Source organism: Salvelinus fontinalis, chromosome 19 (assembly GCF_029448725.1).
Source record: "Salvelinus fontinalis isolate EN_2023a chromosome 19, ASM2944872v1, whole genome shotgun sequence".
In the NCBI taxonomy this organism is placed as follows: domain Eukaryota; kingdom Metazoa; phylum Chordata; class Actinopteri; order Salmoniformes; family Salmonidae; genus Salvelinus; species Salvelinus fontinalis.
In genome coordinates, this window is record NC_074683.1 from 19,409,472 (window position 1) to 19,432,569 (window position 23,098).

Here is a 23,098-nt window from a genome sequence, read left to right on the forward strand (position 1 = left end):
TATATATATTGTATATTAGATTTTATACCAATTAAAACAAACACTTTACATCTGAGTGTATAAGGTATTATTGGAAATGCCTGGGTCTTGTGCTTCGAATGAATACAATTTAGTTGCCCTCCAGTGGATAGTAGTGGTACTACACCCCACCGCCCATGCTACATTTTAAATGGTTTAAATGGACCTACACTGACTTTAGCATTACTTATGTTTTTCCATGTCTGACAGAGGGGGCCAACGCCACAGTGAAATTCATGCATGGAGTAGTACAGAAATTGTACCATTTGGTGATTCTTTTTTTTTTTACCACCACTCATAACTTCATAACACATACTATTGACTTCTATCCCGGTATAGCAAATATAGGCGAATAATTGCTTCAAGGTGGTCAGTTGAGGAAGTTTTACATTTTTGCATGGGAAACCCTAATCCACTAATTACTGCAGGGGCACAAAAATAATTATCTCTTAGCTAACACACAAGTACAACCAAACAACGTGCTGGTACAATAATATTTCTTGAAGGCAATACAGTCTCCAGAGACCAAAAACAACAATTCTGCTAAATGTGCTCATGTGGTAGTGTTTACAGCTTTGATTGATGTTAGCTACCAGTGGGGTAAAAAGGAAAACAACAGGTTATTTTACTGGGGAGTTTGTCAAAGCAGCACTACAGAGCTAGCTGTTTTTCATTCGGATTCACTGTTAACTGGGTTTCAGTCATCGGCATCACCACCTGTGATACTGTAGTCTAGTTGAATATCAATAAAAACTGTTTCTCAAATGTTCATCATTAATAATGTATTATTAATAATAATGATAGATTAAAACTAGATTATATCGTTTGACTCATACAAACAGATCAGTAGTCAAAAGGGTCGATGCAAGGTGAAAACATAGTTATAATGAAGTACAATTAGAACATAAAATATCCCCATAACGAATTTGGTTAATATCTATGCCCTAATGCAGCTCAATTTGTGTTGCTAACAAACACATTTGATGTGCTTGTCTTCTCCCACAGTCACCACCACCATAGTATCCACTGGCGGAGAAAAGAGGGATGTGGTTTTCCTCGTTGACGGCACAACAGCTGTGCGCAGCGAGTTTCCCGCCATCCGTGACATGATCGGGAGGGTCGTGGAAAAGCTGGACGTGGGTCTGGATCGGGTCAGGGTGTCAGTGGTGCAGTACAGTGACGATGCCAATATGGAGTTCCTCTTGAACGAGCACTCCACCAAAGACGAGGTCCGCCAGGCCACGAGGAAGATTCAGAGCAGGGGTGGAAACCGTCTCAACACTGGCCGTGCCCTCGATTGGGTCTCCAAGAACATCTATCAGAGATCAGCCGGTAGCCGCATCGAGGAGGGTGTGCCTCAGTTCCTCATTCTAGTCACGGGTGGAAAGTCCAACGACGACGTCTCCGGACCAGCCAACCAGCTGAAGACCAACCTGGTTGCCCCTCTTGCCATCGGGGCAAAGAATGCCAACCCCAACGAACTGAGGCAGATCTCCCTGAAGCCAGAGTTCGCCTACTCCATTAACAACTTTGGGCAGCTTCAAACAGTGGAGCAGCAGCTTATTGCTTCAGTCAACACCATGACCACCACTGACATCTCCAATAGTTTTGTTCCTCCTGTTTTGGATATTGGTAAGAGATTATACATTATTTAACCCAATGCAGTTCCTAAATAGTTATGACCCATCAAATATATTTTTTAATGTAGCTAAGTTTCCATCCAATTGGTGACAGATTTGAATTTGAATTTTCTAAAATCTGCATAAAACAATATGAACATTTTCATACCCGAGTGGCGCAGCGGTCTAAGGTGCTAGAGGCGTCACTACAGACCCTGGTTTGATCCTAGGCTGTATTGTTATGTAACAAAACAAAATGCGTTATATAGTGAATGTGCCCACTTTGGTCTTGGCACGTGCACTCTAGCCAACAGCTCCCAGATACAGTGCGGGTATAGCCTACATGATGAGATTATTTATTTTTCAAATGGCAGCCAAGCCTCGATCATCATGTCACTAGAATAAGACTCTCAATATTTATTGGAAAGGGGAATCAAGCTCATTACGGTGTACTTTCACCACCATGTGAAGTTCATCATCATTTTAAAAATCTGTAGCCTAATAAACTACATGCTACATTTCCCGAGTCGTAGTGGAAGGACTACACAACATACCATCGCGTGACTCCAAGTTTACTTTTGGTATGATGGTTATTATATCAATACTTGCGCATAAAGGTCAACTTCCACCTCCTTTTCTCACATAATTAATTTTACAGACTCAAAAAGATCCCACCTTGATTAACGTATTTTGATTTGTCAATATTTGGAAAGTCTACCAACAAAATAGCTGTTTCCATCAGGCATGTTGTGACATGTTTGTGTGACATGTACTTTTCCCTGAATAAAAAGGTTGAATGGAAACCTGTTTTTTTACGTTTTGTATGATATCGCCTCAACTGTTACAATTCCCTTTTGTTTACTTTTTTTTTTTTTTTTTGCCAACATAAAAAGTAAAACCCCACTTGCTTGACTTGTTTTTCTGTTCTACTTCTCAGCTAACCTCAACATGGGGAGGAAGGACATCATCTTCCTCATAGACGGATCGGACACCACAGGGTCCAGTGGCATAGCCCACATCCGTGACTTCATCCTCAACATCGTTCAGCAGCTGGATGTGCAACCTGACAAGGTTCGGGTCGCTGTCGTCCAATACTCTGACAAGGTCAAGACGGATTTCTCTCTCAATTCCCACAACAACAAGCCAGCTGTGCTCTCTGCCATCAAAAGACTACGCCAGCAGGGTGGCAGATCGGCCGATCTGGCCAAAGCCATCGAGTATGTGATCAGGAACGAGCTGAAATCCTCGGCAGGTGTCCGGCTTGCGGAGGCCTCCCAGCATCTGGTGGTCCTCACAGGCGGAAGGTCCCCCACTGACGTATCTGTGTATGGCCCTCTGCTCAAAGGCTCTCGGGTCAACTGCATTGGCATTGGGGCTGGCGGAGCAGACTCCAGGCAGCTCAACCAGATTGCCACCAGCTCTGCCGATGTTCTTCAGGTACCTACTTTCCCCGGCTTGCCTACCATTAAGGAGAGGTTCATTGCCAGGCTCAATGGGACAATCCCCGAGGAGCCCCCTACAGAAATTGATGACCCAAGTAAGTGAAACCACAAAGCAATGCATTCTCGCCTTATTCTGTGTAAGAAATGTACTGATAAATATTGAATAATAGCCAAATAAATACTGTGAATAGGATTCAACATGGCACCTCTCTTTCTCTCTATACCTCTCCGTCGCTCTCTCTCTCTCTGTGTTTTCTATCTTTCTCTCAGATTCAGGACTCCCTAAAGCCAAGACTGCTGACATCGTGTTCTTGGTGGATGGCTCCATCAACCTTGGCAAGGACAACTTCAAGGAAGTGATGGAGTTTATCCTGAACCTTATAGACCTCTTCTTCACCGAGCGTGACAACCTGCAGATTGGCCTGGCCCACTATGCCACCGACGTCACCGACGTCTTCTACCTCAACACCTACAAGACCAAGGACGACATCATCAGCGCCCTAGGTCGCACAGAGTACAAGGGTGGCCGCAGGATCAACACAGGTGCTGCCATTCGCCACGTGCAGGAGAACCACTTCATCAAAGATAAAGGCAGCAGGAAGGATGAGGGCATCCCCCAGATCCTGATGATCGTCACTGGCGGAAAGTCATCCGACGATGGCAAGACTGCCGCTCTGGGGTTGAAGGCTACCGGTGTGCGCATCTACGCCGTCGGCGTGGGCGACATTGAGGATGAGTTGAACAACCTGGCGAGCGAGGCCTCCACGGTGGCCAGGGCGAGCACGTTCATGGGGCTCTCTGAGCTCAACGAGCAGATCCTGGAAACATTGGACGACGAGGTGAAGGGAATCAAGCTGTGCACTGGCGTGAGCCAGGAACCCTCAAAAGGTGAGGATCACAGATATTTTACCCTATCTTTCCCCTAGTGTTGGTGTTAGGAGGACATATCTTGGCAGATCTACATCACTTCCTCATGCTTGTTTTGCTTACATCCTTTACTTTCATATAGAACATTGATAAAAAATTGCTATGCTTTAGAATGACTCAGGTAATAGCAGACCGCATATGGATTGTAAACATCTGGTAAACATCTACATTACAAGTCATAGTACAGAGAAGCACCAGACACCAACCACCAATCAACCTCCCCATATCTTCTCTCTCTCTCTCTCTCTCTCTCTCTCTCTCTCTCTCTCTCTCTCTCTCTCAGCCTGCAGCCTGGAGGTGTTGGTGGGATTCGACGTGTCCTCGCAGAACATCTTCCAGGCCCAGAGGATCCTGGAGTCCAAGATGGGTGCCATCCTCCAGAGGATCACCAAGATGACGGGCATCAGTTGCTCGTCGGGACAGATCCCCTCGATCCAGGTGGGCATCCTGGCCATGGATACCGCCTCGGAACCTGTCCACCTGGAGTTCACGGACAACGCCGACACGCTGTTTGAGGCATTCCGGGCCCTGCGCAATCGTGGCCCCTATGTCCTCAATGCCAAGACCATCGCCGCCTACGGTTCGAGGTTCAAAAGCCGAGCCGCGGACGCAGTCAAGGTGTGTCTGCCTGTCTCTTTTTATAAATGTAGTTAATATCTTCACCCACAGGGAACGGTGTGAGTAGAGTAGATTGAAGTCCGTCATTTATCTTTTTTGGTTAAGTTTGACTTGAGATTGAAGCAAACCTATTGAAATAAATACCATTCATTATTAGTCAAATGAAATGATATGATTGCCTCCACCCCAACCACGCACAGGTTGTGATCCATCTGACTGACGGTCTGGATGGCCAGTATAACGAAATGAAGAGACGGGTTGAAGAACTTAAGATTTCAGGTGAGGATAAGTCTTATGGCTGGATAATTGGATTGCTATGGCTGTTGAAACTACTGAGAAAGATCCTGGACAAAGAGAACTAAATATGTGTTTTGTGCCATGCTAGGTGTGAACAGCTTCATCCTGGTGGGTCTGGAGCGGGTACCCAAGTTTGAGGAGGCGGTGCTGCTGGAGTTTGGCCGAGGCTTCAGGTACACCAGACCCCTCCGAGTCAATGTCATGGACCTGGACTACGAGCTTCTGGAGGAACTGGTGAGTGCTGTCACTCATTACATTACTCATTACTCATTACTCATTACTCATTACATTACACTCATTAATCGTTACATGTTCTCGTACTTGTACCTGTAACATACAGTCCAACTCAGCCATGTAACCCAACTTTGCCACACAAATGCTTTTAGGAAAGAACCTGGAGAAAGTCTAAGGACTAATCTACTGTACACTATGACCACATTGAACATTAGGAAGATACTTGAAGTCGTAGTCAAGTCACAGATATGCAGTTTTGGATTGAGTGGATAATCAACCAATTTTGGCTGTACACAGAAAATGTTTTGTTAAATTCCAACTTTATATATATTCCAATTTGCAGGACAACATTGCTGAGAGGGAGTGCTGTGCAGTACCATGTAAATGCACCGGCACAAGGGGAGACCGAGGAGCAGTCGGGCTTGGAGGACCCAAGGTTACTAACGTGCTTTGTTATTATTACTTGAACTTAAGTACTGTATACTAATGCACAATCTTAGGAAAAAGGGTTCCAAAAGGGTTCTTCAGCTGACCCCATAGGAGAACCATTTTTGGTTCCAGGTTGAACTCTTTTGAGTTCCATGTAGAACCCTCTGTGGAAAGGGTTCTACATTCAACCCAAAAGGGTTCAACATGGAACCAAAAATAGTTCTTCAAAGGGTTCTCCTATGGGGACAGCAGAAGAACCCTTATTGGTTTTAAATATACCTTTTTTCGAAGAGTGTACTTTAAGTGTGTAAAAATGCCTAGGAAAATATAAATGCCTTGTGAAAGACTATTGCGATGAGTTAGTTATACAGTGCAGATTTATGCGTAATATGCTTCTTATCTTGCAGGGCGGTCCAGGTGGAGCAGGCGGAGCAGGACATCCCGGAGATGAGGGAGGACCCGTAAGTCAGATTTCTGTTCATATCTGAAACAACTTTAAACTCACAAATATCTGTTCAGCTTTCTTCCTGTATTCTTTAGTAAGACTGTACCCTCTGGCCACACTATGCGCCTGCTCTGAAGTTTAAAAAGAATAATAGTTGGATTTACAGTATATAGAGCCTTTCCGGTGCTCAAAGTGCAGTAACACATTGCTACACATTGCACCACCAATGGGTAGCACCCTAGGGTGATGAACGGCAACCATCATCAACCTCAATCCTATTCAATATAGTGTAAATGTTGTGTAACAGGACATCTCTCTCTCTTCTCCTCGTGTGACAGGGAGACAGAGGTCCTCCTGGTGTCAATGGAACGCAAGGTTTCCAGGGCTGTCCTGGACAGAGGGGCATCAAGGTCAGTACCCACTTAGCACTACTGTATCAATCAAAAGGTTAACTGATGTGAAATCAAAACAGAATGTAATGTCTTTTTTGCATAAAATATGTAATAATGTATCTCCTATTTCTCAATTGATCAGGGTGGTCGTGGATACTCTGGAGAAAAGGTGAGGTTTTTCTTCAATAGAAAAATCAATACTTTACTTCAAATGATAATTGATAATATGTTGATCACATAATAGCTTGTTTAAATGTTAGCGATGAGATTTACCCTCAATAACCCTTGTCTTCTGTCAGGGGGAATATGGAGAGATCGGCCTGGATGGCATAAACGGAGAAGAGGTAAGAAAAGCGTAGTTTATTTTACAATAAGATTTGTTTTTCTATGGCATGTGCTGAAAATGTATCCTAAAGTTGGAAGGTCATACAGAACTTTACGGGAAGAGTTACAGCTTTTGACATATTGGCCTCATGTCAGAAGTGCTTTTGAAATCCTCCCTTTAGTCTACAACTTTACAAAGCAAAATGTACAGTAAATTTAGCTTTGAATGCTTACGCTGACAAGACAGACCCACAGTAGTAAAGGCGAATATAATGACTTATGATTAACTTTTAGACCACGCTTGAATGTGTGGCTGACTGATTTACTGCTTTCCACCAGGGCAAGAGTGGAGTCGCTGGACCCCCAGGAGACAGAGGGAACCCTGGGAGAATGGTGAGTCCTCATGTGGTCATTGCAACCTCATAAACATCATTTTCCATGCATTCATTCATTTTAATTATTTGGATGTGCTTACCACTCACAAATGTTTGTTTCTGTGTTCAGGGACCCAAAGGAACTAAAGGACATGCAGGAGACATCGGGGATACAGGAATCAGAGGAGATCCTGTAAGAATCTGTTAACATCTGAAATACTGTACAGCCTTATTCCAGATTTACATTTTACATTTCAGTAATTTAGCGATTTACATGAGCAATTAGGTTTAAGTGCCTTGCTCAACAGATCAGTGCTTGTTTTCATTACAGAATTATTTAGTTCAGGGATGGAAAAACTGATACTGGTTCAGTCTTCAGTTGGTGTTACCTTATAATGATAGCAGGAATCCCAATCATTGGGATTCATATGGTAGATATAACAGAGAAACCAACCAAACTAGTCAACAAAGTATTTTGTACTACATCATTAACAGCCAAACTGATTCTGAATCTGATTCCATTTGCTTTGTGTTTGCTAGGGAACCACAGGTCAAGATAACAATGTGGCTGGACCTAAAGGAGACCCAGGCGATGTCGGCCCAGTGGTAATATCTTCCTCTCACCAAGCTAGTGTGTTAACTGCCTGTGGGGATTACAGTGTTTGTATAGGAAATCAACTATACAATTTCCTTGCATTCTTAATGTTTTGTGTGCTGATTTGCAATTGCACAGTGAGTAGGAGTGAGCATCTTCACACCTCATTTCCTGTTTAAGCCGTCACTATGTTTCTTTCACTGGTGTCACTTCCTGTTAATGTCATTGATGATGTACTTTGTCTTGAATGCTAGGGAGAGTCAGGGGAGGATGGTAAGAAGGGAGGCCCCGGTGAAGCAGGCAGGACGGTATGACTACTCTCTCTCTTCTTCTCTATTGCTAAAAAAGGTGTTATCTGATATTTGGCTTAATATTTCTTTCTACCGAATAGTTCACTTATTTATGCACCACCACATTATGAGGTAACTCAGTAATAACTGGGTCTGTATGATGTGTTTATTCCCCGTTTGGATTGTATTAGGGTTCTGATGGTAGGAGAGGCCCACCTGGACAAGCTGTAAGTGAACCCTGAACCTTACCTCTGAACATATCCAGTCTTGATGCCTTGCATTAGCAGGCCTAATTGTTGCATAACCAGGCTGCATTACTGTGCCTGATATCAGGGTAACCAGCCCTTCCACGCCAAATTACCCATTGCTATCTGCATATTGACAGCACTTCCCATGCAGTCATCAGACTTAAATCATGGCCACTGTTAGTCTAGCCTGGTGATGTCAATACCTACGTCATTACCTTTTTACTCCTGAGACCAAAACCCTGCCTACCAAGGCATATAAACAATGGCTTTTAGTGTCATCTAAAAACTTAGCAGTAAACGTCCACTCCCCAAAGTTGATTCATTGTGGAATGTTTGACTAGTCTTATCTCCTTCACTCCCCTGCAGAGCTCCTTCTTCACAGTCACAAATTTCTCAGAGGGACCTCTTTATAATGAGGCAGAAAGAGAGAATTAGAAAACAACAGTGTAACAATATTAAAACCTCATCATGTATATATATATTGTTCATCTGTAGTCTAGGACCTTATAAATGTAAGGGGGAGGGGTTTTATAACCCCTCCCCCTTCTATTAATACAACATAAGTAAAATCAATTATTCTAATACATCAAATATTTTGGTACAACCCTTATCATGACACCTAGGTGAACCCGACACCCCCATAATACACATACATGTACTGTAGTGTGGGGCCATCATAATTAGCAGACTTAGCATCCCCCTCTCCATTACTTTCTATGATCAAACTTAGCATATCTAGCTAGCGACTGTCCTTTACATACGCTACTCAATTATCTACAGTAAACTCACTTCACCTAATCTCAATAAACTGATCATGTTTACTGAGGTCTAATCATATACCGCATTTAACCGAGACATGGGTTTCTCCTATGTCATAGGGAAACCCTGGCAAACCCGGAGGTGATGGTGTGCAGGGAGAGCCTGGTATCGGAGGATCCAGAGTAAGTGCCTCCATACACTGTGTTTCTAGACTTGTTGACAGAACATTGTGTAGTTTGCGTTGTGCATGTTTATCGTCCCTTGCCAAAAAATCTATTACTGTCATTACACTTTTTTTGGTATCAGTCATTACATGGGCTTTCATAGTAGCCATGTTTATACTGAAGCTAAGGGGCTGAACTAAGTCCAACAGGCAGTTGAACTTCAGATTCAAATCACACTCACTTTGTAAACGAAACACAATTTTTTAACCACCAAATCTATTGGTCACTTTGATTCTACAGGAGACCAGTCTCTGATGTAGACATGTGTTTGTGATGCTTTGTCCTACTCAGGGCCAAGCTGGACCAATCGGTGCACCTGGAACCAGAGGTGAGGACGGGAACCCTGGACCAAGGGTACGTGAACTACCAGCACCATTTTAAATGTGGCACACTTCTGATATTGCCGTGATGGCAGGTTCTGCAGCAATGTTAAGACCTCAGTCTCTTCTTTGTATCAAGACATACAGATAGATGTAGGATCTTAATTTGACTCAGTTTGCTACAGCAGAAAAATAATCCTTTAGCAACAGGAAATGTGAATTATTATGTGGATTATAATTAATGGACATTTGTTGTAGGGGTTGATACATTTGACGTTAGGGTAAATGAAGTCTGACATGTTAAAGTGGAAATGACGAACTTAAAAATTCTCAACAACAAAAGATTGGTCACATGTAGGCTTCTCAAAGGAACAGTACCAATGTTACCCCCTAAAACTTTGCTCCTAGTTATAGCAGAACTATCGAACCAGTCATCTTTAACCTAATTGTTTGTGCCACAGAGTGATGAATTACCATAGGGTTTTGTGTCCTCTTTGATATTAGACGTTTTTTTTGTCTGTTGACATTTAAGTTTGGACTTTGAGATGTACTGCACAGCGCCATATAACTTGAGGAAAAGGCATCTAATTGGGAATCACAGTAAACACAAGCAATGTGCGGTTGGATAGAAGTAGCACATGTTCTGTAGGAAACGCAGGCAAAATGGATGCATGTGCCTCCCAGCTGACATACAGGAAAAAAATGCTTGACACTGTTAGAGCACATTTCACATGTAGTGTCTGTAGGAGTGAATCTGCTTTGTAATCATGACATACGACAACACGCGTTGCTTCAGCATCGATGTAACCTGACAGTGCCATGGGTGTCAATGGTGAGAAGATTTTCTCTGATTTGTTTATGTTTTATTCCAGGGTCCAGGAGGAGCCCAGGGAACCCCCGGAGACAAGGGCAGGAGAGGAGCTCTGGGTCGCAAGGTACCGAACTGATCATCATTGGCATCGCTCTAGTCTAGCCTATGCCTCACAGTCATCCCAGCCTTGTTTAGGTTACAGTATATTCACAATGGCCTAAGCCTCCCATTCTACCGTTACTGGACACACATACACGGCCTATTAGAGTCAACACAGAATGATCCCTAACAAAACTTCCAGGCCCTGTGTCAAATTTACTTCAAGTAACGGGGGTGAATGCAATTAAATCTGGAGGAAATCTCTGCGCGACTCAGAAGGAATGTTTTTTCGAAGTGTGCTTTCTCTCTCTCTCTCTCTCTCTCTCTCTCTCTCTCTCTCTCTCTCTCTCTCTCTCTCTCTCTCTCTCTCTCTCTCTTTCTCTAACTCTCTCTCTCTCTTTCTCTCTCTTTCTCTAACTCTCTCTCTCTCTCTCCTCTCTCTCTTTCCCTCTCTCTGCTTCTCATTCTTTGTATATCTGTATCGTTATAGGGTGAGCCAGGAGAGCCCGGACCAAAAGGCATCGTGGGACCTCTGGGACCTCGTGGTGAGCCTGTAAGTCATTACATCACATTCTGTCAGCTCAACACAATTGACACCTAGGGAAGATTAACAAACAGACTGACTATTAATCAGATCGTAGACTACATGAGGTCTACATACATTGAGATGAAACAATAAAAATACACAAGTGCAATATATCATAACTTACAGTATGTTATTGGAGTTTGAATCTTCTTTTCCCCTTCTTATCCTATTTAGTGGATACATTTCTGAGATGAATTGTTTCTCTTGTAGCCCTATGACATTTCGTTACTATGAGCCCAGGCTTGTGACAGTGTGAGACACAGATTCTCTACTCTTCTCCTGAAGTGTGCACTTGCACACTCCCCACCACAGATTTGAGCATCGTGTAAGTAAGGAATAAACATTGGTTGTAGGGAGTGTCCATCAATGTAAAAGGGATAGTTCACCCAAATTACAAATGTATACATTGGTTTATTTACCCTGTAAGCAGTCTATGGACTAGGTAAGACAGAAATCCATGCTTACGTTTTGTTAACCTAATCCATGAGAGGGAATGTGCAAGTAGTCAACTTTAGACATGCTCCGGTCGCTTTGGCAATCTGGACGTCATACTCACGGCCAGTTCAAAGAGCAGCAAGATTTATGTCCATCTCTGAACTCCTCTCGCTTCTTAGAACCTGGAGCATGTGTCTCTAATCTCTTAACTTGTATCATTTTACTGAAGAGCTCGTAAGTTCTGTCTCGTTTCATTAGCTTCTTACGTGATCTGTCGCAATGCAGTGACTTAGTACACGGTACTGGTGCATAGTGTCCTGGTACTGTATTGATCAGTTTAGATCAGTGCATACAGCTCTACTTCTCAACTATTATCTCAGGCTGTACATTAGGCCTGGGTTCAAATAGTATTTCACAGCTTTCATTGAGTGTTTGCTTGTGTCTGCCTGGAGTGTCAGATGGGTGGGGTTTGCACTTTTGGAACCATACCATTGGACCATTCATTTGTGCCAGGCAAGCTCAATCAAGCACAGCTAAAGTATTTGAACGATTTTTAATACTATTTGAACCCCGGTCAGCGTGTACATAGTGACATTGTTCATTGTTTAGCACACATGGTACTGTTAACTAAGATTGGGTCATTCGCTTTGCAGTAAGCTCAGTGTTCTCTTCTTACAGGGCGAAGATGGTCGAGATGGATTTGGTATCGCAGGGCCCAAAGGAAGAAAGGTAAATAATCATACATTTGACAAAATACAATATGTCTGTTTGTCCCTCATATTCATCTGTACTAGTCCCATCTGCACCTACATCATTAATGCAATCACTAATATCCAACAAATTCAACCAATCAATCAATACATCAATGTTCTATGTTTTAATGAGCTTGCATGATGTTATCTTAAATTGCCATTATCAACCCATGCTCAAATGAACTGACAAGTGTCTTCCTTACAGGGTGATGAGGGCTTCCCAGGATTCCCAGGACCAAAGGTAATGTCAAGTAATGTCACATGATGGTAATGTCACATCATCACTGTCACAGCTTACTCAGTTCAATTCAAGGATTGCTGAAATGAAGAGAAGCGCACTGTTTCACTCAAATGATCTCAGGTGGAAATATGATCTGTCTGTAGAGAGTAGCCTCTCCAATTTGTTTTGCAACAAAAATGAAAATTAGCCAAATTGGTCAAATTCAGATAGGTGTCTGTCTTAGTGTTCCATGTGACAGTTCCTACACTGATGTTTCTGTCACCATGCAGGGAGCGGCAGGTGATGGAGGAAACAATGGCGGACCAGGACCCATAGGAAACCGTGGCCAGAGGGTGAGTGCTTTAGCTGGGGTGGGAGACTGGGATGAGGGGTGCTGTGTGCTATGGGTGTTTCTTAACTGATAACATAACTAAAACAACCACTGTGATATGTGTTTGTTTTACCTACCTTAGTTGAATGCACTGACTGTAAGTCACTCTGGCTAAGAGTATCTGCTAAATTACCAAATAGAAATGTAAAAATATCAAGGTAGAGTGTACCATACAGTATGGGTAAATTGATGCATACATTTGGAATGAAATCATACAAAATCATTTTTTTTAAATCTGACTTTTAATGCTGTTGTATTGCTGTTCTAGGGTGTTTCAGGGGAAATCGGTACTCCGGGTCAAAAGGGAGAGGTTGGATACCCCGGGCCTTATGTAAGCACTGACTTTTACAGTGGGTCCCTTTCTCAGACCCATATTTAATCATGGTCCTGGACTAAAAAGCACTTTCAATTGAGATTCTCCACTTATAATGCGTTTAAGTCCACGCTTAATCTGGATCCAGGAAACCAGCCACATGTGTTCACAACACTTTATAAACCATGTATTCTCTCCTTGGCTCTGCATAATAAACTCTATAGATATTCACTACTCTATAGATATTCATAGTCATGACTTTATAGTCTAAGACATTGTTAGCAGTTTAATTCAGGTCTAGGAAGAGGCTATCTATATTTACCCATAAAATTCAATATCCTGACCTCCCACATAATGTCACATTATAACATCACCATACGTCCTTTTGTAACATTCACCGTCTTTTGGAGGTTTGCCAAGTAGCACATGTATTGTATATAACGTCATTACAAACCGTTCATTGTTTATATAAATGGACACAAATAATGGTGTTGTTATCTGGAGTGGTGCCAGGCCTGAGAAAGTAGCCTAGTGCTTTGTCTCCTTCCAGCTGTGTCCATCTGTTCAACTCTAATGTTTGTCTTCCCACAGGGCCAGAAAGGACCGAGAGGACCTGGCGTTGTGGTAGGAATCCATTTATCAGACAGAAGACATTTTGTATAGGAAAATTGACCAAAGTTTACATGTGTGGAATATGTACTGTACAATGTCTTAACATCGGTTTGAAATTGTCCGTTTTCTCCTTAGCAATGTGACCTTGTGAAGAAAATCAGAGACAACTGTCGTAAGTATAAAATTCTTACACTGATCACCATGTAATATACCATATTTAATGTATTAATTGGCACTAGAAGGGGCGGTCGGGGCACCCACAACCGTATGTCATGTAAAACCACCTCAGATACACACTGCATAACCGACCTCCCTCCCTAGCCCCAAAACGTTAAAAAAAATTGACATATGAGTACGAAAGGCCCTAAACTTGTTTTCTTTTTCATTTTATTCTCAGCTTGCTGCTATGGTCAACAGGAGTGCCCTCTCTACCCCACTGAGCTAGCCTTCGCCCTGGACGCCTCAGATGGCGTGGGTCGGCCCGCATTCAACAACATGCGTGACGCCGTGCTCCGCCTGGTCGGCAACATCACCATCTCCGAGAGCAATTGCCCACGCGGTGCCCGCGTGGCCCTCACCCTCTACAACAATGAGGTGACCACCGAGATCCGCTTTGCCGATGCGCTGAAGCGCCGCTCCCTGGTGCAGCGCGTGGAAGGCTTGCAGGCATTACAGACGCGCAAACAGCGCAGCCTGGAGACGGCCATGAACTTCCTGGCGCAGAACACCTTCAAGAGGGTGCGCAGTGGCTTCCTCATGAGGAAGGTGGCCATATTCTTTGTCAACGGGCCAGTGAAGGATCAGCGGGCGGTCAGCGCCGCGGCCCTCCGTCTCTACGACTCCGGCATCGCCTCGGTGTTCCTGGTCAACAAAGAGGATGGCCAGCTCACCAGAGCCCTGAAGGTAATATAAAGGATGCAGAAATAGACCCCTCTTACACAGGGTAAAGTTTTGCTCTGATACCATAATACAAAGTAGGGAATCATTTTGGCTGTGCTCCATTATCTACACTACCATAGTATTTAGAAGAAACGAATATATTGGCATGCAATGTGAAAGTATAGATATTGGAATGTAGCTATTGCTCTGGTACCTGAAATCAGTGTATAACACTTAAACATGAATTTACAGAGATGTCTTATTGTCAGCTGACCTGGCCATGTTTTTGAATTGTCATTGCCTCCTCCCTGTGTGTCAGATGAACAACACTGGGTCAGCACTGGGTCAGGTGATCGTACTGCCTAATCCCGGAAGTGCACAGTACAACTCGGCTATCCAAAAGGTCATGAGCTGCCACATCTGCCTGGGTAAGAGCTTTTCTCATATCCTCAGAGATTGACTTCACACAAATGCTGCATTGAATTGTTATTTACATTTATATTCAACACCCAAGACGTGTGTTCTTGTGTTCTACATTTTGAAATTATTTATGATGGTGTAACTGATTTGTCCACACTTTCTTTCTGATCATAGTTCTTCTATTGTAAGCTTATTGGATGCACATTGCCTCTTGGTGCCATTGACAGTTGCATACCAAACTAAAGTAGCTTTCCAAACAAACCCAGTAAGACATAATGAAAACCATAACAAGCCAAAACGCCTGAGACAATTTCTGTGTTCATTTATTCTCCAGACTCCTGCGCCCCAGACCAAATTTGTGACTACGTCCCCCCTCAGCAGTCGCGAGACAGGAGGTCCTCCACCACCGACGTGGACATTGACATGGCCTTCGTCATGGACAGCTCCGAGACCACCTACCCCACTGTCTTCACCGAGATTAAACGCTACGTTGCGCACATCGTAGAGCAGCTTGAAGTCTCGTCAGACCCTATGGCATCCATCCACCACGCCCGTGTGGCTGTGATCCAGCAGGCACCCTACGAGTTCCTGCGCAACAGTAGCGGCTCGCCAATCCGCGTGGACGTGGGCCTGACCGACCACCGCTCGGCACAAGACATCCGCAACTTCCTCCTGGACAAAACGCCCCAACTGGAGGGTGGGCGGGCGCTGGCGGCAGCCATCGAGCACACGGTGGAGCAGGTGTTTGAAAGGGCGCCCCACCAGCGTGACCTCAAGGTGCTGACCTTGTTCGTGACAGGCCCAGTGGAGGAGGATGAGGAGCGGCTGGTTGCCGTGGCCACCGAGGCCAAGTGCAAGGGCTATTTCTTGGTCATCCTGGGCGTTGGCGAGAAGCTGAGTGCTGGGGACGCCCGCGTGATGATGCGTATGGCCAGTGAGCCGTCCGACGTCTTCTTCAAGAGGCTGACCAGCACCTCGCACTTCTACGACAAACACATTCAGAACTTTGGCCGACTGCTGCCCAAGTATCTCAGCAGTAAGTGCTTTATTTCACACTGTTGCCGTCTTTTGAGTACCTGTTAGACTTATGTCCACCTTTTATTCACTGATAACAGGCTTTTCATAGAAAAAGCTAATTCAATAATTAGTTTGAATGCACATACTGGTTGACACATTGACAGTCGTTCAGGTTGACATTGTGGAAACCACTTACAAATGTTGTAATGGCCTTTTAGTCAGGTCGACACCATAGGTGAAGATTGTCCTTTTCCTCTTGTGTCTGCAGTTGAGAACGCTTTCTACATGTCCCCTGAAGTCTCCAAAAACTGTCATTGGTACCAGAGTGACCAGCCATTCCCCAAGTTCCCCTTCCCCAAATCACACCACAGCCAAGAGTGAGTATTCAGATCATGTTACATGATACATTTGTATCATATTATGACATTGTTCAACATGATTGTCATGTAAATCACTATAGTTTATGTATTGGTAGAAGTCAGAGGCTGGAGACCCACGGCATCGTCAAAGACCAATTATTTTAACCTAAAACAATGAATAAAGACATTTGTAGTAAAATATAATGGGGAAAGGGAATGAGAAGGTTCCTTACAGTGTTGGGAAGGGATCACAGAGGTGATTGAATGAGGGTATGAGGCATGAGTTGAGGTGTTCAGAGGCATGACTTCAGTGTAGGGCAGGGGTTGAGGTGTTCAGAGGCATGACTTCAGTGTAGGGCAGGGGTTGAGGTGTTCAGAGGCTTCAGTGCAGGACAGGCTCATCACGGATGGGTGGTGTTGGAGAAGAGCTCAACTCTTCTACTGAGGGCAGGACAGGATTTGACTGAGAAGGCAAACAACAATAACACAACACAGTTAGAAAAAAGAGCTAAGAATGAGTTTGTCCAAGCAAGGAGTAAAATCATTGATGTGAATGATGTCAGGAATCATGAATTTGCCCAAGGTGTGGAAATGCTGGATACAAGGATTAGGTGAACAAATTCTATATTTTAAAATGTTTAATAGACTAACATACATACAGACAGACAGACAGACAGACAGACAGACAGACAGACAGACAGACACGATCCTCCGAAGTGTCTCGCATTGATGTGTAATAATGTGAATGTGTTTGTCTATGTAATTGACTCTACGTACAGTAACGAGAGAAAAATGACAGGGCTACTCACAGGGCTTGGAATGGAAACGTTCAATGTGCCAGTGGATGAGAGGGCATATGAGACATGGCTTCTGTTCATATCAAAGAGTTGACACTGGTGGTGGAGTGGTCATGCCCTCTTAATCAGGGAACAGGAGGAACTTAGAAGTAAATACAAATAGAAGATTAGTTAATTCCATTACAGTAGTGCCATCATAGGTTTGGGCAGCAAGGTTCTCCATGAAGTTAAACGCAGACATCTAAGAATTAACAAAGTCAAACAGACTGCATATTTCACCCACTTGACACTTGAAAGTAGCCCAACAAACGTTCCTGAATGAAGCCCTGATCATCCACATACTTGATTGACAGCTGATGTCTGTGGTCTCATCCATTTGCCACTTTCAATAGTTGATGCAATGGAAGCTTTCAAATCATTCTGAATTGATTTTGACAATCCAGAGAAGACAGTAGAAACGTCCATATGTTCACCAAGTAAAGCATCGTAATGTGCAATTATCTTTGCAAGCTCCTTATCGTTGCCCTTGTTAGCGGAACTTTCCCTCTCATTGTGCCCCCTTGCTTCATCCCGCAACGAGCCATTGTTTACAATGGCCAACTCTTACATGCCCCAAAATGCTGTATCCTTGTTTCTTCTTACCTTCTTGTTGTGTTGCGCTGTTGGAATATGCAGACCTTCATCCATTACATGATCGATGCAGGTTTTTTCCAGAAGCTTGAAACTGATCTGGGCACGAAAGGGGTTCTTCAATAAGAAATCCACTTCATTGTCATTAGCGTTAGCTAGCCATTCTGGCAGAGAAAACTGCTCTCTAGCTAGCTAACTACTTGCTACTAAAGTTACAAAATAAAGTTCTAAAACCAAGAAAACAATATATAATCTACCTCCTCCATCTCCTAATTTGAATTGAATAATATCCCCCCAAAAATCAACTCTCATTCTCAATCTGTCCAACAATGTCACACACTCACCAAGCTTCGTAACCACACATGCATAGTACTAAGTTCACTCTCTGATCCTTTGATTGGATGGACAACATGTCAGTTCATACTGCAAAGGCTTTGATTGGTTGGAGGATGTCGTCTGGAAGTCGTCTAATTACCATAGGTTTGTGGAAGGGGGTGAGCAGCATGAGCAATATATGTTTTGTATTGAAGTCAATGTAGCCAGAGGAGGATGGAAAATAGCTGTCCTCCGGTTACAACATGGTGCTACCCTAGAGGGTGCTGTTGAGACTACTGTAGACATTTGGCAACATATATTTCGTATAGTTTTATCTAAAAAGGAAAACTTTTTAAAAGTTTCATTATATTAAATGTTTCTGAAATTCACTGAGTAGGATGGTCCTCCCTTTCCTCCTCTGAGGAGCCTCCACTGGTAGAGTCTTATACATTCTGTGTCAATAATCCACTCTATGTGTAGGAAACATCAAAAACACCATGAAAATCACCAGGCAGTCCATCCAAGAAAGCACAAAGGTAAGACATGAAATATAAAATGAAATAGCAGGGTTTACATCCAGTTCAATAAATCAATCCCCATTTCCCGTGGTGGTTCAAAGACTAATCAATTGTCAATGTGTGTGTTTTGTTTTTTGACTGTGATTTTATTGTCTGCTTGTGTGTTATTTTTGCGTGTGTGTAAATACCACCCGGTTTGACCACTAGACCAAGAGGAGTTGCACGTAGCCAATGCCACTTCCAGTGGCCTGACCCTGCGCTGGGCCAGCCCGGACCCCAAGCTCATAGCCTACTTCGAGGTGGTGGTGACGCGCCTGAGCGACCACACACTGGTGCTGAGGAGGAATGTGACAGGCACGGAGCTCACTATAGGCGGCCTGGAGAGCGCCCAGACCTACCACGCCGTGGTGACCACACACACCGCCCAGGGCCACGTTGCGGCCGTACACAAAGGCATTATTACCACCAGTAAGTCCATGAACACACCACAGTGATTGTCTGGTGTGCTTAGGTTACCTGTTTTACTCTGCAATGGTGATGTCAACCTGAAATCCATAGTCAATGATCACAGTTTCGCCAGAGTGATTGATAGATATGTGTATACTGTACAGTAGGCCTTTATTATTTGGAAAAATAACATTTCAAATTCATTGTTATTATGATAATGAAATTACTATTGGTTTATTGTTGTGGAACATCCAAGCAATGATTATAGCGGCTTTTCCTGTTTCGTCAATATCTTTTTGGCGTTCATATATTTCATTGGAATTTGTTCCTTTTTGTAATGTAAGACAAAACAAAACAAGTCACCTGTTGGCAGACAAGCCACACAACATCCATAAATATTGTTTTAACTGAATCCACTGACCATTACTATGTAATGTCTGATTGGACAGAAGCAGCAACAGAGCATAAAGTCGCTGCTCCCATGGAGGTGACCGGTATCATAGCCACTGCACCACTGGACAAACCAGAGATTGGTGAGTGACACCTGTCGTGTGTGTGTGTGTGCACGTGTGTATTCGTGTGTGTGTGAGCGAGAAAGATGGTCGGCGTGATTTAAACCAGGTTTTCTTTAAACAGTTAGCTGATTTATTAGGCATTGAGGACAATTGATTTATCCCATGGGAACTTGCAATTCAAACTCAAAAAGGGCCCGCCTCTACTTTTGAGAAGCGTTCCCCTTTGTTTCTATCTAATGGTCTCTAATGAGAATTCATTGTGTTTGGATTTTCATTGGCCGCATTGTTGTTGCCACCAATAATCCAACCGTATTGAGCAGCATCACTCTTCAAAGCACATTAAGCTTTATCACACATGGTGCTCCATCATTTTCAAGTTAAAAGCCCACTCATATATAATTAGTTTAAAATATGAAATACGTCTGTAAATATCACAGAGTGGGCCTTAAAGAAAATAACAAATGTGCTTTTACTATACACGGAATGTACAAAACATGAGGAACACATTCCTAATATTAAGTTGCACCCCCTTTTGCCCTCAGAACAGCCTCCATTCGTCGGGGCATGGACTCTACAAGGTGTCGAAAGCGTTCCACAGGGATGCTGGCCCATGTTGATTCCAATGCTTTCCACAGTTATGTCACGTTGGTTGGATGTCCTTTGGGTGGTGGACCATTCTTGATACACATGGAAAACTGTTGAGCGTGAAGAACCCAGCAGCGTTGTAGTTCTTGACAGGTGACATCGATAAGGGATCATAGATTTCACCTGGTCAGTCTATATCATGGAAATCAAATTGTGCAAACTCAGTGTGGAGCCAAGAAGTCCAGAGGAGACTGTTACTTGATAAACAACAGAACTGTTCACTGACAAGACAATATCGTCAGTGTTATTTTAGTGCCTGTAGCTTTTAAAAGTGAGAGACCCTTAAAAAAAACTGTCCTAAAATAAATAGGTTGCAGGGCCATCAGAGCTGTAAACCTGCAATATCTGCAGGCTATTTTTCAGTGCAAAACCTACAAAGTCTAACATGTCTTGTGGAAAAGAACTCCATTGATGAAGATTTATTGCTCACATGTTGAGCCTTGGCGTGAGGCCACTGCAAGCGTTCCCATATGGTAGAAACATAAGGTAGTAATAGCTAAGAGGTGAGGTCATCTACAATAGTTGTCATAGTGACTGCTGATATTTTGATTATAGACATACTGTATATGTTCATGATCTATGTACATGTCATATGATATATACTGTATATATTATATAAATACACTATTATTCAAAAGTTTGGGGGTCACTTAGAAATGTCCTTGTTTTTGAAAGAAAAGCCTTTTTTTTCGTCCATTAAAATGACATCAACCTGATGAGATATACAGTGTAGACATTGTTAATGTAGTAAATTACTATTGTAGTTGGAAACGGCAGATTTTTTATGTAATATCTACATTGGCGTACAGAGGCCCATTATCAGCAACAATCACTCCTGTGTTACAATGGCACATTGTGTTAGCTAATCCAAGTTGATCATTTTAAAAGGCTAATTGATCATTAGAAACCCTTTTGCAGTTATGTTAGCACAGCTGGAAACTGTTGTCAATAGGGACATGCTATACTAGCACTATGTAATGTGCAAAGCAGAAAGGACTTTATCGTAGGGTGGTTTTGACAGGTACGCTTGAGTCCAAGACTGTGGATCAATTCATGTACTTTCTCAGCATTACCCGAGAGGTACTTGTGGAGTTGGCTCAACAGGATTAAGTACAGATGGTGGTTTCGCTGCATATCACGGAGATCGCACAGCCACAGACCTAATAAATTACTAAAATGTACTAACATTAACATATATTAACTCTGATAGCAACATCGTTAATGGAAGAGCAGTTTATTGAATATGGCTATTATTCTTTCATCTCAACAATTCACCAATAGAAACCTATGCTCCTGTACAACTCCTACCTTTTCCACTCGACTCACAATGAACAATTTACTGTTCAAAACTACTCACAATATTAATTACAGATGTTCAACCACTGCAATGTGCAATAGTCCTACTAATTGATTTTCACGAGTTTCATTTACCAGCAATGAGATACATTTCATTTCCTAACAAATGTTCTGCTTTCACTTTTCAAACACTTCTAGCCATTAACAATTTCATTACATATTAATTACTTACTGTTTAGTGATGGCTGACAACTGGCTCACAGTAACTCAAATATGCTTTTAGATGGGTGATGTTCATCTTAACCATACTAATACCTCTCTCTTCTCTCTTACCCCTCTTGTGACTGGTCTTGTTTTTGCATGTTCTAGCTAACGAGCTCACAGACCCATGCTCTCTTGACTTTGACCCTGGATTGGCGTGCAAAAACCATCAGGCTAAGTGGTTCTTTGACAGAAAGAATGGGATCTGTACCCAGTTCTGGTACGGTGGTTGTGAAGGCAATGGCAATAGGTTCGAGACTGAAGGCCAGTGCTTGAAACGCTGCATGAGGTCAGGTGAGTGGTCCTTGTTGCCAGGTTTTCTGAACGCTTGTAGAGGCTCTTTGCACCTGACTGGTCTAATTTGACAAACTAACTAAGTAGCCAATTGTAGACTGTCTTTTGCTTGATAACAGCTGTTTTAAGCAGTCCTGATAGCTAATGACATGCTTTTGAAAGTGAATGCATATTATGTTACCTGGTTAGCTAGCTGATAAGCTATGCTACCTGGTTAGCTAGCTGATAAGCTAACCGTGGTACTTTTGTATATTGTTACTTGAGTGTTATTTCATGTGACATACACCAAAGTCACCTATCATGACTGTACACAACATCTATTATATCATGCTATCAGTGTAAAAACAGTTCTATGAAATATCGTTCAATTAAAGTGTTATGGGTTGTTGTAGATCAGTTGGTAAAAGGTTGACTTCAAAAACTCTTGTTTTTTTCCTATTCTACATCACCAGAACCTCAGCAACAAGTGGAACAGCTTCAGACTGAGATCCTTCCAGCTCCCGGTAAGTAAAGCTATTAATATACACTGAACAAAATATAAATGCAACAATTTCATAGATTTTACTGAGTTAGAAGATGTGTTGTGCTGCATGGTGGTCACACCACATACTGACTGGTTTTATATGGAAATCAGTCAATTTAAATGAATCAATTAGGCCCTAATCTATGGATTTCACATGACTGGGAATACAGATATGCTTATGTTGGTCACAGATACCTTAAAAAAAAACAGGTAGGGGCGTGGATCAGAAAACCAGTCAGTATGTGGTGTGACCACCATTTGCCTCATGCAGCACAACACATCTCCTTCGCATAGAGTTGATCAAGCTGTTGAGTGTGGTCTGTGGAATGTTGTCCCACTCCTATTAAATGGCTGTGCGAACTGGATATTGGCGGGAACTGGAACACACTGTCATACACGTCGATCCAG

At 42.9% G+C, this 23,098-nt stretch overlaps 1 protein-coding gene across 5 annotated transcripts in view; it reads left to right on the forward strand.

The window, feature by feature from the left end:
- LOC129816465 (collagen alpha-3(VI) chain-like) overlaps positions 1-23,098 on the forward strand; it is a 91,493-nt gene that overhangs the window by 62,466 nt on the left and 5,929 nt on the right. For 4 of the 5 annotated variants that reach the window (XM_055870994.1, XM_055870995.1, XM_055870990.1 and 1 more), the window contains 35 exons: positions 1,024-1,650; positions 2,575-3,174; positions 3,350-3,967; positions 4,290-4,624; positions 4,825-4,903; positions 5,010-5,155; positions 5,499-5,591; positions 5,992-6,045; positions 6,368-6,439; positions 6,564-6,590; positions 6,721-6,765; positions 7,085-7,138; positions 7,250-7,312; positions 7,660-7,725; positions 7,969-8,022; positions 8,196-8,231; positions 9,131-9,193; positions 9,527-9,589; positions 10,428-10,490; positions 10,956-11,018; positions 12,165-12,215; positions 12,444-12,479; positions 12,749-12,811; positions 13,118-13,180; positions 13,754-13,786; positions 13,910-13,946; positions 14,172-14,677; positions 14,973-15,081; positions 15,408-16,109; positions 16,359-16,467; positions 18,672-18,727; positions 18,917-19,177; positions 19,606-19,689; positions 21,982-22,167; positions 22,620-22,670. In XM_055870994.1, the coding sequence (XP_055726969.1) occupies positions 1,024-1,650; positions 2,575-3,174; positions 3,350-3,967; positions 4,290-4,624; positions 4,825-4,903; positions 5,010-5,155; positions 5,499-5,591; positions 5,992-6,045; positions 6,368-6,439; positions 6,564-6,590; positions 6,721-6,765; positions 7,085-7,138; positions 7,250-7,312; positions 7,660-7,725; positions 7,969-8,022; positions 8,196-8,231; positions 9,131-9,193; positions 9,527-9,589; positions 10,428-10,490; positions 10,956-11,018; positions 12,165-12,215; positions 12,444-12,479; positions 12,749-12,811; positions 13,118-13,180; positions 13,754-13,786; positions 13,910-13,946; positions 14,172-14,677; positions 14,973-15,081; positions 15,408-16,109; positions 16,359-16,467; positions 18,672-18,727; positions 18,917-19,177; positions 19,606-19,689; positions 21,982-22,167; positions 22,620-22,670 (5,568 nt within the window). The remainder of the gene's footprint in view (positions 1-1,023; positions 1,651-2,574; positions 3,175-3,349; positions 3,968-4,289; positions 4,625-4,824; positions 4,904-5,009; positions 5,156-5,498; positions 5,592-5,991; positions 6,046-6,367; positions 6,440-6,563; positions 6,591-6,720; positions 6,766-7,084; positions 7,139-7,249; positions 7,313-7,659; positions 7,726-7,968; positions 8,023-8,195; positions 8,232-9,130; positions 9,194-9,526; positions 9,590-10,427; positions 10,491-10,955; positions 11,019-12,164; positions 12,216-12,443; positions 12,480-12,748; positions 12,812-13,117; positions 13,181-13,753; positions 13,787-13,909; positions 13,947-14,171; positions 14,678-14,972; positions 15,082-15,407; positions 16,110-16,358; positions 16,468-18,671; positions 18,728-18,916; positions 19,178-19,605; positions 19,690-21,981; positions 22,168-22,619; positions 22,671-23,098) is intronic. The other variant, XM_055870992.1, reaches the window with a different exon arrangement.